This window comes from Saccopteryx bilineata, chromosome 2 (genome assembly GCF_036850765.1).
Source record: "Saccopteryx bilineata isolate mSacBil1 chromosome 2, mSacBil1_pri_phased_curated, whole genome shotgun sequence".
In the NCBI taxonomy this organism is placed as follows: Eukaryota; Metazoa; Chordata; class Mammalia; order Chiroptera; family Emballonuridae; genus Saccopteryx; species Saccopteryx bilineata.
In genome coordinates this window covers 344215128-344232846 of record NC_089491.1, presented here as the reverse complement: position 1 = coordinate 344232846, position 17719 = coordinate 344215128, and the positions used below count along the sequence as shown (strand labels likewise).

The 17719-nt window shown below is 43.4% G+C and overlaps 1 protein-coding gene across 4 annotated transcripts in view; it reads left to right on the top strand.

Moving 5' to 3' along the window:
• Positions 1–16730, top strand: part of TCAF1 (TRPM8 channel associated factor 1) — a 38614-nt gene extending 21884 nt beyond the window's left edge. For all 4 annotated transcript variants that reach the window (XM_066262505.1, XM_066262508.1, XM_066262504.1 and 1 more), the window contains 7 exons: positions 4420–5414; positions 5700–5797; positions 7343–7556; positions 7857–8096; positions 8911–9248; positions 10983–11233; positions 14173–16730. In XM_066262505.1, the coding sequence (XP_066118602.1) occupies positions 4420–5414; positions 5700–5797; positions 7343–7556; positions 7857–8096; positions 8911–9248; positions 10983–11233; positions 14173–14182 (2146 nt within the window). In that variant the 3' untranslated portion in view covers positions 14183–16730. The remainder of the gene's footprint in view (positions 1–4419; positions 5415–5699; positions 5798–7342; positions 7557–7856; positions 8097–8910; positions 9249–10982; positions 11234–14172) is intronic.
• Positions 16731–17719: the final 989 nt, after the last annotated feature.

The following is a 17719-nucleotide window of genomic DNA, read 5'->3' as shown; positions in this document are numbered from 1 at the left end:
CAACATGCCCAAAGTACCTGAGACATTTTCATTATTTGACATCCTGTCTCCCTGCTATGGTATGATGCGTGTGATGTCATGACTACTGCTTCCAACCAGTGAAAATCACCAGCATCCATCCTGCTGCTGCTTTTTCCCAAATCACATGCATTGTCTGAATTGTATTAAGTATTGAGATTCTAATTGATATTGTTACCTGCTTCCTCCATCAAATGGAGACTACACCATCATGACAGATAGCCACATTTTACCCCCTTTATACACTTAAAAATAGAAACAGGTACTAGACACCGATAAGCTATCGATGCAGATTAAACATATCATGAGATAACCAATCTTAGGGACATTTCAGGAGAATCAACCAAAATATTTTGTCTACTCTATCTTTCAGATAAAAAGGCCCTTGTCTCATTTTAACCCAAATTGCAGACTTCTCTTTAAGAGTTCTAACTATGTGTGTTCATTTGTACATTCATTTAGCCAGCATTGGTTGAGTAGATACTATATCTCAGGCACTATTTCTTATTTCAAGAAAATGATTTCAAAGATCTGAGAGTTAGAAGCCAGTAAAAGCCCCACTGAGCTGACTTCTGAGTCCTTTGACACGCCCCATCAGTTTTTTAGTACCTAACTTCTGAAGCAATGAGAGGTGGCAAGTTTACCTTGTCCATTTCCTGTCCCAAACCTGGATTCAGCCGTTTCTCTGAGGAATCCTTCCTGTTAGTGGTAAACGGTATTTAGAAACCAAGTTCATCCAGATATGCTCATGGTTGTTGGACTCATCACTTCTGGACCCCTAAGAAGACAGAGCCAAGAAATGTATATATTTTAATTCTAAATCCATACCAAATATAATTCAAATTTAATCCAAAACCGCAGAATTCTTCTCCTCCACCCACTCCATATTGTATCTTCCTTCTCCCATAGTGAGAAGACTGGTTTCCAATAACCTCAATATGTTCTCATTTGCTGTCCTACAGTGCACACAAAATAAACATGTGATCACTATTTCCATACTATTACCAACAGAAAACAAAGATAAGGTCAAGATTTTTTTTTTGTAGTTTTCTTCTTCTTTTTATTCTCCAAATATACTGCACAGAGCATAGAAAGTTTACGTATTGTGTTCAAAAATTACCTGGGTTGGTTTTACATTTGTTCCTATCTGTTGATTCAATCTTAATGTCTGAATGTGTAAATGATGAACAAGGTTACAACAGCAGAATGCACGTCCTTTATAAGTATATATGAAATATTCATGAAGCAAGACCATATGTTATGCCATAAAATGTCTCATCAAGATTAAAAGGTTTGAAGTCATACTTAGTATATCCTGATCACAATGGTATTGAATTAGAAATCAAAAACATAAGCATATCTGGAACACCTAAATATCTGTAAGTTTTTAAAAAAACAAATATTCTGTAAGTCAAAGAAAAAAACTACAAAGGAAATTAGAAGATATTTTGAACTGAATACAAAATGAAAATGCAGCATGTCTAAATTTGTGGAATGCAGTTAAAGCAGTGCTTAGAGAGAAATTTAAATGCTTTTTATTAGAACAGTAAAAAAGTTAAATTCAGTGGTCTAAGTTGCCACATCAAATATCTAAGAAAAAAATAAAAAATAAAATTAAACCCATAATATGTGGAAGGAATAAGAAGATAAGGAAGATGAGAAACAATAAAATCAAAAGCCAGTTAATAGAGTAAAAGTGATAAATTTCTAGGTATTCTGGTTATAACAACAAGAGCGATAACGCAAATTACAAATTTCAGGAATGGAATAAAGAACATTGATACAGATCCTACAGATATTAAAAGGATAGTAAGACAATATTATAACAACTTGATGCCAACAAATTTGGATGAAATGGACAAATTTCCTGACAGACAAAAACTACTAAAACTGACACCAGAAGAAACGGAAAGTATACATCAAATGAGTTGAGCTATAATTAAAAACACTTTAATACTAAATGAAGTGCAGTAACCGGGATGCAATCCTAACAAATATTAGTGGGAAAACTGGTGAAATTTGTACAAAGGTTAGAGTTTAGGTAATAGTATTTTACCAATGTTAGCTTCTTAGTTTTGACAAATGTGCTAAGATTATATAACATGTTAATATTAGGGAAACTAGGTGAAGGGTATATAGGAACTTCCTGTACTATATTGTAAACTTTTATATTTTTTATTTTAAAATAAAAAAATTTGTTTAAAATTAATGTAAAAAATATACCCCCTCAAAAATCCTCCAAATCCAGAGAAATTCCTTGATGAATTGTATCAAACATTCAAGGAACAAATATACTAACCCTCTGTGTAGTCTTCCAGAAAATAGAGGAGAGAAGAAAATTTTTTTGGAACTTGATTTATTAAACCAGTATTTTTCTGGGACCAAAACCAGAGAAAGACCTTGCAAAAAAAGAAAACAGTATCCCTCATGAGCATAGATGCAGAGACTATTTTTAAAAATATTGTGAATAGAATATTATAATACATGAAAAGGATAATACATCACAACCAAGTGGGCTTATCTTAGGAATGCCTGGCTGGTTTAACACTCAAACATCAAGTTAATTCACATGTTAACAGAAAAAATGAGAAAACCATAATATTCAACACATGCACAAACACAAAAAGCACTTAACAAACTTTAATACTCCACTGTGATAAAATTTTAGCAAACTAAAATTATAAAGGAACTTCTTCAATGTGGAAGGACTCACCTCTGAAAAACTGATAGCGAAGAATGGACTTAACAGTGAAATATCCTAGGACTAAGAGTAAGGAAAGGAAGAATGCTCTCACCATTTTTAGTCAAATTGTACAAAAGATCTTGCAATAAGACAAGTAAAAAAAAGCATAGAGATTAAAAATTAAAAAGTGCATCTGTGTTTATTTGTAGAAGGCATGATCATCCATGTAAAAAAAGATTTTCAGTCTATAAAACTACTATCATAATCTAGTTGAGCCAGGTGGCAGGATATAAGGTCAACATACAAAAATCAATTATATTTTTATATATGAGCAGCCAAAAAATGATCATTGAAATTAAAAATGTGGCATCAATTAAAACAGGACCCAAAAATCATAAAAGGGTAATGGATAAATTCAACAAAACATGTTATCAGATCTTTATGTTGAAAACTACAAAACATTGAGAAATATTTAATAAAACCTAAAAAAATGGAGAAATACACCATGGTGATGGAACAGAACACTCAATATTTTTAAGATGTAAAATTTCCTCCAAATGACATACAGATTCAATGCAATCCCAAGCAAAGTTAGAATTGATTCTAAAAGTATATGCCCATGAAAGGAACTAACATGACCTAATTTCAAGACTTACTAGAAAGCTAAAGTAATCAAACCACTCACTGTGGTTTTGGCATAAGGAGACACATGCAGATGTATGAAAGACTAGAAAGTTAAAAAATAGACCCACAGTTTTATGCTCAAATTATTTTTTGGCAAAGGTGCCACGGTAATTCAATGTGGAAAAGAGTATCTTTTCAACAGATGGCTCTAAAACCTTTATGGGGGAAATAAAGTGAATCTTAAAATGTATCCTACTCCATACAAAATAAATAATTAAAAATAGATCTAGACTTAAATGCAGAAGTTAAAATTCACTGTTTTTCAGCATTGCCTTCAGCTGCCACAATCTTACCAAATACAAGTGACATAACGAGCTCTGGGGTCTCAAGCCTATAGAGGTCACTCTGCCCCCATCTCCTAATAATTCCACTACGTATCCAGCCCCCATCTCCATTTTGAACAGGAACAGACGGGTGCTCAGAAAAACCACAGGGCATGGATATGCGTCACTCCTGTAGGCTGGCAATGAATGGGTGGAGGGCTGGGTGTAGACAGTCCTCTTGGGTTCAGGAAACAGGAGAGTCTCACTAGAGTTGAGGCCAGTCAGTTCCCCTGGTCCACACTGAGATAATAGTGATTCTAATAGCACCATGCACTCAGCTGTTCAGGAGTTTATTTGCAGAAACTTAATTGCATGAAATTTATAAATAAGACTCTTTAGAAGGATGAAAATATGATTTCCCATTCAGTTCTTTATATAGTGCTTAAAGGACACTTTTAACACTTATATCTAGAATATCTAACATACAGTGTTGGATGAAGCCAGCAAGGCTTTCTTCGGGGTTTCCTTTGGAGAATTTATACACAGAGAATGTGCTGAGCAGAATGAATGCTTAGTGCCCCCACCCCAGCACCTCCTCTTCCCTTAAAGGAGTCCCCACACCCAGTGATATCAGATCTGTCCACGTGGTTCTCCCAGCTCTCCTGGAAGAGCTAACAATGGTAATATTAGCAAAGCTGATGCTAGCTAGACTCTGTTCTAAGAGCTCCATGCAGAGTCTCTCCTTTAAGAGAACACGTGTCTACTTTGCAGCTGTGAAGACGATCTCTCCGAGGACAGAGACGAGCTACTGCATGGGATTTCAGAGTTGGACATCAGCAACTCAGATTGTTTCCCGTCCCAGCTGCTCGTGCATGGGGCTTTGGCCTTTCCGCTGGGGTTAGATTCCTACCACGGCTGTGTCATAGCGGCCGCCCGCTATGGCCGGGGCCGGGTGGTCGTTATGGGCCACAAGGTCTTATTCACCGTCAGTAAGCTGGGCCCCTTTCTGCTGAATGCGGTGCGCTGGCTGGATGCAGGCCGCCGAGGCAAGATCGTGGTGCAGACAGAACTGAGGACAATGAGCAGCCTGCTTGCAGTGGGGGGCATAGACACCAGCATCGAGCCCCACCTGACCAGTGATGCCAGTGTTTACTGCTTTGAGCCCGTGAGTGATGTGGGAGTCAAGGAGCTGCAGGAGTTTGTAGCCGAGGGCGGGGGACTGTTTGTTGCAGCCCAAGCCTGGTGGTGGGCCTTCAAGAACCCCGGAGTGTCCCCTCTGGCTCGGTTCCCAGGAAACCTCCTTCTCAACCCCTTTGGTATCAGCATCACCAGCCAAAGCCTCAATCCCGGGCCCTTCCGCACCCCTAAAGCGGGGATAAGGACCTATCACTTCCGCTCCACCCTGGCCGAGTTCCAGGTTATAATGGGCAGGAAGCGAGGGAACGTGGAAAAGGGGTGGCTGGCGAAGCTGGGGCCAGACGGCGCGGCCTTCCTGCAGATCCCCGCGGAGGAGATCCCCGCCTACATGTCTGTGCACCGGCTGCTGCGGAAGCTGCTGAGTCGGTACCGGCTCCCGGTGGCGACCCGGGAGAACCCAGTTATCAATGACTGCTGCAGGGGGGCCATGCTCTCCCTGGCCACGGGGCTGGCCCACTCTGGAAGTGACCTCTCTCTATTAGTCCCAGAAATCGAGGACATGTACAGCAGCCCCTATCTGCGCCCCTCAGAATCTCCTATCACCGTGGATGTCAACTGCAACAATCCAGGTATGGAATGAGGAGGGGGGAGCTCAGAGTTGAGGGAGCCAGGAGACCGGGGTATGATGACTTAGCTCACTTCAGGGACCCGGTCACCTCCAGAATGCACCTCCACCCTCTGCTATGCATTTTTAAGAGATGAAGGTTGGGGCATTAAGTAAGGTTTGCAAGAGTTGAGTTAGGGCAGTGTGGAGGGGGAAAGATGGGCAGAGCTGGCAATGGGACCATGGAGATGGTGGGTGGAGCTAGAACCACAGAGGAGAGGGGTCAAATCGGCCCTGTGCTTTCTGACAGGCACCCGATATTGCTGGATGAGCACCGGGCTCTACATACCTGGACGGCAAATCATAGAGGTCTCACTGCCTGAAGCCTCTGCCTCTGCGGACCTGAAGGTAAGGCCACACCCCCGTCCCCCGGGAAACGTGGAATCCAAATGTTCTTGCTCTCACAGTTGACGTCTTCCTTGATCCGTCTTCCTTGATCCGAATAAAAACCCTATTGGCAATATGGGGGGGGGGGGTTGTACTTTTAACCCCATTTTAAGGATGCTGCAATTAAGGGGCAGAACAGGTAAATGATTGAATAAAATGTATAGATATATACAAGTGGTCCCTAGTCTATCACGGGGTTAGGTTCCAGAACCATAGGCAAAAATCCACGAAGTAGCAACCTTATATTTATTTTATTATTTATATATAGTTTAAAGCTTTATAAGCCCTCCCCACACTCATAAACCTTTCCCACACCGTTATTAACCTTTCCCACACTCTTATAAACACTTCCTATGCTCTTAAACACTTTCTACACTCTTAAACTTACACAATTTTAACAACATATAAAATTCTATGTGGGTACTCACCAGTGAATATACTATAACTTGAATGATGAAGATGCTGATGAATTAGCCGTGCAGTACTGATGATGATGAAGGTGACGATGATGGAGATGAATGTACTGCACAGCCAAGAAGGGCACTACAGCTTATTTTACCACAAAAATAATTAAAATAATAAATATATAAAAATACCTATATATCGCAAAATCCTGTGATATAGCAAAAAATCCGCAATACAAAATTAAATATATACAATTTAAAAATCCACAATACAGTGAGACTGTGAAAAGTGAACCATAATACAGCGAGGGACAACTGTACGTGATATGTATATGTCAGAGTCCAGGACTCAAACCTAAGCACTTTCTGACCCTGAAGTTCTGTGTGTTCCTCTGACGTCATGGAGTAGGTGACTGAAAAGATGCCCTGTGGGAGAACCCCTGGCACACAGTGGAATTCAGCAAGCCTCAGTTCACTTCCCACCCATCCGCCTCTCCCTCAGGAGCACAAGGCCTTCCAGACTCCGGCTTCTTCCTCAGACGCCAAAGACTGCTCCTTGTTGGCCCCGTCCCCCCCTCAGCTGTCACGTGCACATACACACACAGACTAGGTTGCCACACTGCTCTGTCTCTCCCGAGAGTCGCTGTGACAGTTAGAACCTACTCTGTGTCTGCATCTATCCTGGAACTTGATAGCATAAACCCCAGAGAACAATTCCAGGGCTCCACCAAAGACAGGGGTCACTCCATCTGTTCAGGAAGGGGGGCCTTGGAGATCAGGAGGAACTGAATCAGCCCCACTGGGCCTCCTCTCAAGTCAGCAAAGGCTGGACCCTCTCCATCCCGTTAGCAACACTAAAGTCCCCACCATGGAACACCTGTTACCCCTCACACTAGTGTCTCAGCATCACCCTAGTGGAGCTGTCTGACTCCCCTGGGAGGATATTTACACACGACTCAGTCCATGCCACCTAAGGAATGATGCGATTCATAGGGTTAGCACATGTGGCTCGTATACAGGAGGGAGGCTGGGGTCGTACAGCCCACCTTCCACTGCACATGCCCTGATGTGACTCGGGGCGGGGGGGGTCTCTCTGCTCCAGGTCCAGATTGGCTGCCACACTGACGACCTGACCAGGGCCAGCAAGTTGTTCCGAGGCCCACTGGTTATCAACCGGTGCTGCTTGGACAAGCCCACGAAGTCGATCACCTGCCTCTGGGGCGGCCTGCTCTACATCATCGTGCCTCAGAGCAGCAAGCTGGGTTCTGTGCCCATCACCGTGAAGGGCGCCGTGCACGCCCCATTCTACAAGCTGGGTGAGGGGAAGTGGTGGCGTGAACCCTGGCGAGGGGAGAGCTGGGGTGAGGAGGTCACTGGTCCTTTGGTGCAGGAAGAGAGAGTCGGATTGGAGGATGGGAGGAAGATAAGCCTCCTTAGATTCAGCTTTGGAGCCAAGGAGATAGACCAAACCATATCCATGGGGGCGTCACAGAAGAAGGATGGAGAGGGGGACGTGGTTGATCATGACCTTAGTGTTCTCCTCCTGGGGTTCAAGTTACGTGTTGTAATGAGGGGTTTGGAAAAGGGCGTTTCAAGCCCCTGGCCTCCCTTCGCAGGGGAGACATCACAGGAGGAGTGGAAGAGGCGTCTTCAGGAGAACCCAGGTCCCTGGGGAGAGCTGGCTACGGACAACATCATCCTGACGGTGCCGACCGCCAACCTCCGCACACTGGAGAACCCGGAGCCGCTGCTTCGCCTCTGGGACGAGGTGATGCAGGCGGTGGCACGGCTGGGGGCGGAGCCCTTCCCCTTGCGGCTGCCGCAGAGGATTGTCGCTGACGTGCAGATCTCAGTAGGTGGGTGCCCTGGTCGAAGCAGCCCCTTGCGCACGCTGCCCCTGAAGGACTTCTTTTCTTCCAACAGCCATGCGGTGGGTGGCCAGCAGGGTAAAAAGGTTTTTACAGCAAGACATATGAGATGTAAGCCTTGCTATTTAAACCAAAGAGCAAAAGTGTAATTGGAAAAACATAGACTCAGTGACTTCCTTTCACAAAAAAATTGGAAACTACCTAAATCTCCAACAATTATGGAATGGTTAAGTAACACATTGTGTGTACCCTCAGCACACTGAGGAAGACATTTTGATGGCTTTTTACCAGTGGGCCAAGTGGTCTAAAAAATTGAGGGAAGGGGTATCTATAGAAATTAAGGAACCATGGGCATTGCTCAGGACCCCAGTTTTCTTGGGTTATATAGATGATCCCTATAAAGTAATGTCAAAGGGAGCAACTCCACATCTAAATAATGAGAAGGGGGACACCCTCAGTGAGTCCTTAATGCTGAGAAAAGAGTATAATGACACAGGTTCACATGGGCAGGGCACTCTCAGAAAAAGAGAAAAACTGAACAGTGGCAGGAACAGCGATGTGTGACCTGCATCACGTGCTGTGAGCACACAGCCTCAGGTCAGAGTGAGGGTGAAGGCGTCACCACAGGGCGAGAGGAAAAGGAGGAAAGCCTGGGGGGTCTGGGTTTGGAGTGGCCATCTGAGCCATATAGGGTTCAGAAGTCATCGGGGCTACTGGGTATTTTGGGAGACACAAAACAGAGAACTTTGGAAGACGTGTGGGGAGCGTGCTAACCCCTTCTCCCCCCTGCTCTGTGTCGCAGGCTGGATGCATGCGGGGTACCCCATCATGTGCCATCTGGAGTCGGTGCAGGAGCTCATCAATGAGAAGCTCATCAGAACCAAGGGGCTCTGGGGCCCTGTCCACGAGCTGGGCCGCAACCAGCAGCGGCAGGAGTGGGAGTTCCCCCCGCACACCACCGAGGCCACCTGCAACCTGTGGTGTGTGTACGTGCACGAGACGGTCCTGGGCATCCCCCGAGGTCGTGCCAACATCGCCCTGTGGCCCCCAGTCCGGGAGAAGAGAGTCAGAATCTACCTGAGCAAGGGTCCCAACGTGAAAAACTGGAATGCGTGGACAGCACTGGAAACATACTTACAGGTACACTGGGTAACAGCGGAGGGCCCGGGAAACCCCTGCCGTGGGGGAGCCAGAGCAGCATCGCCAGGTGACACACCTGTAGCCCAGGAGACCCCCCACTACACCTGCCTCCCACACTAGGCCTCAGGAGACCCTGACAAAGCCCAGTTGTCACGGTCCTATTAGAAGGTGCCTCTCAGTGCATCATTTTGCATGACTCTAAGTCAGGGGTCCCCAAACTTTTTACATAGGGGGCCAGTTCACTGTCCCTCAGACCATTGGAGGGCCGGACTATAAAAATAACTATGAACAAATCCCTATGCACACTGCACATATCTTAAAGTAAAAAAAAAAAACCAAAACGGGAACAAATACAATCTTTAAAATAAAGAACAAGAAAATTTAAATCAACAAACTGACCAGTATTTCAATGGGAACTATGAGCCTGCTTTTGGCTAATGAGATGGTGGTGCCCCTTCCGGAAGTGCAGCAGGGGCCGGATAAATGGCCTCAGCGGGTCACATGAAGCCCGTGGGCTGTAGTTTGGGGACCCCTGCTCTAAGTGGAGTTAACTGCCTCAGCCCCACCCACACCCCGGAGCCTAAAGAGATGTATGAGAATAGATAGAAAGTACTGAGAAAGGTGCAGTTAAACCCGAACTGGGCTATTTAATAGCTATCAAAACCCAGACACCCCCCCCCCCCCCCAGACACACACCATCTACGGGAGAGGACCTGCTCTTTCTCCACAGATGAGTATGCCATCTCATTATAACTTGGCTGTGCCTCAGTTTCCATCTTACAGGCAATCCAAGATTGATCCCCCCTGGTGTGGACATGGAGGTTGCCTTTGCCTTGAATCATCATTCGGCCCCAGCCCCCAGACCTCCCCACATCCCTGGGTCAGCCCCCAGCTCCCTGTGCAGAGTTTCATCACCTTGAACTCTGGAACCCACCACTGGCCAAGCACACTGTATTCTGGTCCTTCCACCTGCTCGCACTCCTCTGGGTTCATTCCCACGGCCATGAGGATGACCATGACACTGCCGAGGACTCTCCTGAACCTCGTCACTGGGGCCACTTCACCCCAGGGACAGAAGTTCCTCATGTGTGCAATAACCTTGACGTTCTTCTAGGGACGTTAGTTCTCCCTAAAGCTCTGTAACCCAGCCTACGGGGACATTTCCAACGGCCTTGGGGCGGCTGCCTTTTCCTAAAATTAGACTTGTCTCAACTATGTAGTCTGCTTCTACCGGACTCACTCCCCCGCCCCAGAGGCCATTTTGGTAGCTTGCAAATTGACAAAGGCCTACAATTAAGGAGGATTATGTCACGATAAGACTAGGAGTTCCCCAAATATTGGGGTTCACTTTTACAAATATGAAAGATATGAGGATTTTTTTTTTGCTTCAGCCCATTTTAAATCCTTGTGCAATAATACCCTATCACCACTTTCAGATCTAGTGAGACATAAGGGTAATGATATTGGTGGTAAACACTGATAACAATCCTTGCAGTTATTACCACGGTCATCACTGATTGAGTGCCCACCTTGTGCCACGCTCTGCTAGCCAAGAGGCCCTTGTTAGAATATGAGAGAGTAGGGCATGAAGCCAGCAGGTAACACAGGAGAGAGGGTCCATCAGAGCTACGTGACTAGTGTGGTCGATGCTCTAAGTGCACCTAATCAGGTGTTTGCTGGAGCTTCCCGTGGTAGACCAGATGTCTCATCCTGCAACCTTCCTTCTCTTCCCAGCTCCAGGAAGCTTTTGGGTGGGAGCCATTCATCCGCCTCTTCACTGAGTATCGGAACCAGACCAACTTGCCCACAGACAATGTTGACAAAATGAACCTGTGGGTGAAGATGTTCTCCCACCAAGTGCAGAAGAACTTGGCTCCCTTCTTTGAGGCCTGGGCGTGGCCAATCCAGAAGGAAGTGGCGACCAGCCTGGCCTATCTGCCTGAATGGAAGGAAAATATTATGAAGTTGTACCTCCTCACACAGATGTAAGGAGTGCCCAGCGAGGTGGCAGGTAGAAAGGTTTGGGGAGGGAGGCAGAGATGGGGATTCACTCCTCAATCTCTGTCTCTTAGAGTTCCAGCCTTGTCCACTGGGCTCATGACCCCTGTATCTTATTATTTAGTTCTAGCTCTAGAAAGTGGGTTAAGAACACAGTGAGAAAGTGGAATCAGAATTTCTCAGGGGCAAGGCCTTCGGTTTATGAGTCTGGTTCCTCAGCTGTCAGACTCCCTCCTGACGTTATCTGGGCCAGTTCTGAGGGCCCTGGCTCTGTGTCTGGGCCAGCCCTTGGTTCACCACCATGCCCCATCACCTATAGAGAAGGGTTCTTACCTAGACTCTCTGAGCTTCTTTCCAAAAACCCTGACCATAGACCGAAACACAAATCTACCATGAGCTCCCAGAGGACTCATATTTTTGTGTCCTGGATAGTCTTCAAAGAGTATGAACAGCAGTCTGGTGAAACAGTGAAACAGAGCCCATAGCTAGGGTTAGCTCTCGGTACTCCCATTTCTTTGTGTATGAGATGAGGATAAAAATTCCTGCCCCACGGGGTTGTCACAAAGACTCAGATGGGTCATTCCGAGAAGGTTCGTGAACACAGTACATGCCGTCTGAGGGGCTGCATCATTTTATGCTGGTTCAAAGATAATGAGCTGACCACCCCCCATAGCCTACAGGCTAAGATCAGCATCTCTCACGGTTGACTTCCTGCGTCCAAATCCTGGTTCTTCCACTTGTTAGTTTTATGACTCGGCAGGTTCCTTAACTTCTCTGTGCCTCAATGTTCTCACTTCTAAAGTGGGATCTATCTCATAGAATTATAGTGAGGATTAAATTTTAGTGCCTCTAAAAGTGATTAGAACCAGTGGCTGGCGGTTAGTAGGTACAGAGAATATGTCAGCTGCCATTAGCATTATCTAACTCACTCACGATCATTGGAGAGCTAGACTTCACTCTCAGGTGGCTTTTATAGATACAGGGTAATTAATCCTGTGCCTTCCTAGCTTTCCTCCACTAGCCTCTGGAAGGAGTCTGGTAGGTTTCTTTATGACCTAAAGGAAGGGCTCTAAATTCTCAGGGTTTTTGTTGTTTTGTTTTGTTTATTGTATTTTTCTGAAGTGAGAAGCGGGGAGGCAGAGAGACAGACTCCCACATGCACCTGACTGGGATCCACCCAGCATGCCCACCAGGGGGCAATGCTTTGCCCATCTGGGGCGTTGCTCTGTTGCAACCAGAGCCATTCTAGTGCCTGAGGCAAAGGCAATGGAGCCCTCCTCAGCTCCCGGGCCAACTTTGCTTCAATGGAAACTTGGCTGTGGGAGGGGAAGAGAGAGATAGAGAGAAAGGAGAGGGGGAAGGGTGGAGAAGCAGATGGGCACTTCTATGTGCCCTGGCCAGGAATCAAACCCAGGACTTCCACACGCCGGGCCAATGCTCTACTGCTGAGTCAACTGGCCAGGGCCAATTCTCAGGGTTTTAAAAGCTACTTAGGGTTTGGTCTCTTTATTCAAGTCCATTGTTCATATAGAATTCCTTCTTTGATTAAAATCAAGAATGGAAGTCACTTGAAAACCCAGAACAGTTCCACGGGGGTGCTTATCTTTAGCAAATAGTGGGCATCTGGCTTAGTGATGGTGTTTATATATCCTCAGTGTCAGATTTCTAACACTGTCAAGAGTTACTAACTAGCTGGGCAGATTAAGATCACACAGATAGAAAAATCTTTACTCTGGAACCAGAGAACTAGATATAACTGACTCGAGTTTCATTTAATTGCAACACATTCAAAGATTTTCTTAAATTTTCATCTAATTGTATCAGAAGCTCCTATTTCTTTGTAGTTTCAACTAGAATTGGGGGTCTATGATTACTGTTGTGTACATTCAGCCAGTTGCTGATTGTTTTTATAGCTCACTTATTTTTATTTAGTTATTTTAATGCACTATTATTAGAAATTGGGTGGATGTATAGATGATAATATTTGACCGAGATAATGTTTTTCTTTGGATTTTTTTTATGTCATAGCTCAAAGAATCATTTCCCCTTATTTCATGACTATTTTTATTCAAGTGCTTTAAACATAGATGTTGACTATCTGTTCAACCTTTAAAATAGTTGCTATCAATTAGTGGGGTGTTGAGAATGTACCAAGTATTGGACTGTTTCCTTTATAGAGATTGTTTCATTTAATCTTCACCATAACCTCATGAGATGGAAACTCGCCACTCCCTTTTTAGGAATAAGCTGAAGGAGGGCGAGTGAAGTGCCTATGGCTACATTGCTACCAAGTGCTAGAGCTGGGATTTGAACACGGGCATTCAGATTACAGTGTGGGTGTCAGTAACCACAGTGCTTTAAATAACCAAATAAATGAGGAAACAAAGATACCAACCAGCAAAACAGAGGGACCTTTCTGTCCCTACTTGCCCTCACTTTAGCTGCTTGTGCTTACCCCTCATCCAATTTTATCAGAATAAAAGGTCTCTTTGTTTATCCTAAACTCCAGTTCAAAGAAAGAATTTGAGGTAGGCTCCTGAAGTGCTTTTCAATAGACAGAGCTGGGATGATCCCTATACTGTCAGCCAGGTCTTTTTAGGTCTCAGGTTATTCAGGTTTCGGTCATTCCTTCTAGGGTATCATGAAGGCATTCTATTAGCTTATTGCGTTTTAAATGATGGGTTATTTTGGTATAGTGCCTGACTCCCTAAAGTCCCTGACATTGCATATTCTCACAAGAGAAATTAGATCCTCAGTCATTTAGAATAATATTTATATCTAGTCTTGCCCTCTTTAATCCATTTTTAGCAGTACAGTCCCGGGGATGTTTTTATAATGTAAAGCTTCCTATTTAAAACCTTCCAGTGGTACTTGGAATTTAAGGTGATGAACTAACCATGTAAGTTTACCTCCCCTCCCTCTACAGGCCCCACTGAAATTAAAGTCAAGAAATACAAAAGGAAACCGAAGGCATTTGGTTATGAGTGAAAAAGACCTCAACACATTTCCAGAAGAGTGAAAGTGGATGAAGCATGAGAAGAAATGAAAGAGCAAAGGTACCTTTCAGACAGAACATAAGCTGATCTGAACAACAGAGAGACATGGGCACCAGGAAAGTCTAACTATTAAAGAATTATACCAGTTATAACATTGAACCCTATCCCATCCTGCCCCATTGTTTGTGCATAGAACACAGGCAGTCAACTATTGGTACCAGTGAAAAATCTGTTGTTGCTGTTGTTGTTGTTGTTGTTGTTGTTATTCTTGTTGTCTACATAAAGGAATTGAATAAACTGCCCAGGGAGAGAGGCAAGAGTTGGTGCTCCAGAATGGAATTTCTCTTTTTGTGGAAATAAGGGACCCCCTAGCCTATCAACTAATTCTCTACTGACAGCTGAGATGCCACTCAAGATTCAAGTAACCAAGTGTTTCCAGAACATAGAAGAAGCTTACTGGAAAAACAGACCAAACCATTCAATGGCAGAGGAAACCCACACCAACTCCTCTCTAACAGTCAGCAGTGATATTGATACTTAAATACAAATGGTCAACTAGGAACTCCTAGACATTGAGCATTAGAGGGGTGGGGGAGGGTGGGAGGGAGAACGGGGGGGGGAGAAAACATTATCAATTGGAATTAAAGAGATTTGAAAACTACAACAAATTCTGGAGGAAACAGTTAAAATGGAAAAGTATCTTTAAAAGATACTATATCTTCAGAGGTGTCTGAGGTGTAGTTCTAAAATGAAACAGGATGCTACAAAGAAAGGAAGAACTCTGAGAGGAAGGAGAGCTCTTTGAAAGTAGAATAAGATTGTCAAAAATGCTCTGTAGACAGGCTAGAAAATAAAGTTGAGGGAATCTTCCTAGATATCAAGCAAAAATAAATAAAAAATATGAAGAATGGCAAGAGACCTAGACAATCAGTATCTCATCATTAGGAGTGTCTGGAAGAGAAAACAGAAAGGATAAGTGAAGAAAAAAAATGACTGAAGAACAGAAACAACTAAGTCTCCAGATTCAGGAATCTGTAATAAAACCTACACCAAGACTCGATCTTATGAAATTTTGGAATTAAGGATAGAGGAAAGATATGAAAAATGCCCAGAGAAAATAAAATAAGATTAGGTCATAATTAGCTCAGCTAAAAAATGGATAAGAAGTAGAGCGGCAGCAGATATTTCATCAGCAACACTGAAAGTTAGAAGCCAATGGAGCAATGTCTTCACATACTTTATGAAAAATTTTGTACCCAGGATTCCATAGCTGTCATGTCAAAATAAAGTTATTTTCTAACATGCAAGTTTTCAGGAAAAAAAAATCACCAATTATAATTAGGTGAAAGCTTTCTTTGCACCTTACTGAAGAAGTACCTGGAATTATGTAAGTTCTGCAAAATGAGGATGAGAACCAGGAAAGAAGAAACAAAATCCAGAAAACAATGGACCTCACCCAGGATGTGTCACTCTAGAGTGATCCTTGTCCAATCTAGATGTTTCACTCTAGACTAGAGTGACAGTTTTCCAGCAGACAGACCCACTTCAGCTGAGTGTGCAGTCTTGGGCTCCCTGGGAAGAACATGCATTCTATTCCATAGATAGTACCACTGAGAAGCTTCAGTGCTTGAGAATATGAAGAACATATGTTCTTTAATCAACAGAAAAGAAAAGTATGTCAAGGAATTTAAGTCCATTTATGAAATAACAAAAATTACTCATCAGAATGTAAGAAAAGACTTGATTTGACATTGGCGGTAGGTACATTTCTTTGCAAGTGGCACAGGTATGACATTGGATGTACATGGAAGAACATGTCTTAGTTTCTCCTTGGCTCTCATTAAACAGTATTTACACAGCTACAATAACGTAGATGATATTTATTGGTATTTAGTGTTCTGATCAGCCTATAGACAAAACATGAAAGGCTTAATTTTTTATTCAGAAATGAAATCTAAGTGATCTTGATAATTAAGGAAAAGAGAGCAGAAAGAGGTTGAGAATTAACTGTGAAAAGAGAAGTGGAAGGCAGAGTAGGGCTACCTATATATTTAAAGTGGAGATGAGAAAAGAGAGTCTATACAGAGGAACAAGAAAGGGAGGATTGGTGTATTGTGCAAAGCGATAGAACCAACAGAAGTGTTGAAAATGGTATCTGTCAAAAATTTGGGGAAGGATTGGCAAAGGAAAGGTGGAGACAGTGTAAGTTAAATCCTTATCTTTTGTAATGGTGTATTATTAAAGATTGTCTAAAGTTAATAAGCCAAGAAATTATTGTTCAAACATATTATTTAATGTTAGGAAGTTAGTTAACAGAAGATCTAAAACTAGAAATGGTTAAATGCGTTGCCTCTAGGGAATGGGACTAGGGTTAAAAGGGGCGGGCTGGGGAGCTGTGTTTTCATTTTGAGTCCTCTGTACTATTTAATTTTTTTTACCTTGTGCATGTATTACTCTGAAATATTTTTAATAAACTCAAATAAAAACCCTTCAGTGGCTTCATTCATATCAACTAAGATGCAGTCCAACCAAAACCCTTAAAATGGCTTCTAAAGCCCTCACGTGTCCCCCTGACGCATCCAGGCTCCTCGTATCTCCCCATTCCTCTCTAGTTCTAGCCACACTTAATATCCTCCAACCTTTCAAACACACTTCACCTCGTTTCCGCAGGTGTGTTCCGCAGAAAACAAGGTCTGCCCCTGATCTCACCAGGGGTCTGATGATTCACTATACTGTCTAGCAGGTTTTCAATATTTGTTCAGTGAATGAATGCACAATAGGGTGATGCGTGAAGATTGCCAACTGGTGTTCTTTCCCAAGAAGGCACACAATATTCGTCCTTATTCCAATATCATTTCAAGATCAGAGCTGTCAGCTTTCCTGCACTCCAACGCATTGGACAGTTTTACTAAGTTTTAGTCTCGTGTGAGACCAGGTGGTGTCAGAAGACTTCTATCCTTCTGTCATTCTCCTTAGTATGTTCTTTGCCACTTTGCCCAAACATCATAACCTGTTTGTTCAGCTATTTTTCTCCCTGTATTTGGCAGTGATAGGTTCCAGGACAGCCTCTGTGCTTGGATTATTGTGGGCTCCTACCATATAGATTCTACATACTTATGAACCAATAAGAAAATGCAGGCCCACGTTAATTTCAAAAATACTACATCAAAAAAATTAATATGAAGGTTTTTATAACTCTGAATTAGGGCTGGCCACCTGCCCAGAGAAGCAGCAAACTTCAGCTTCATTGCTTTACTTAGGCAGGCAGGCACCTGCCCTTAGAGATGGCCCATGCTATAATTTGAACAAAGGTTATCATACACACATGAGAGAATGAAAAACGCAGTGAATGAGTCTTGCATACATATTTTCAAGTTAATGGTTTTGCTCTTTATTCCTATTACAACACAGTTTTAATGAATAAACTTGAGTGTTTTGATGTTAGGAGATATAATTATAGCAGTACTTGTGTTAGCC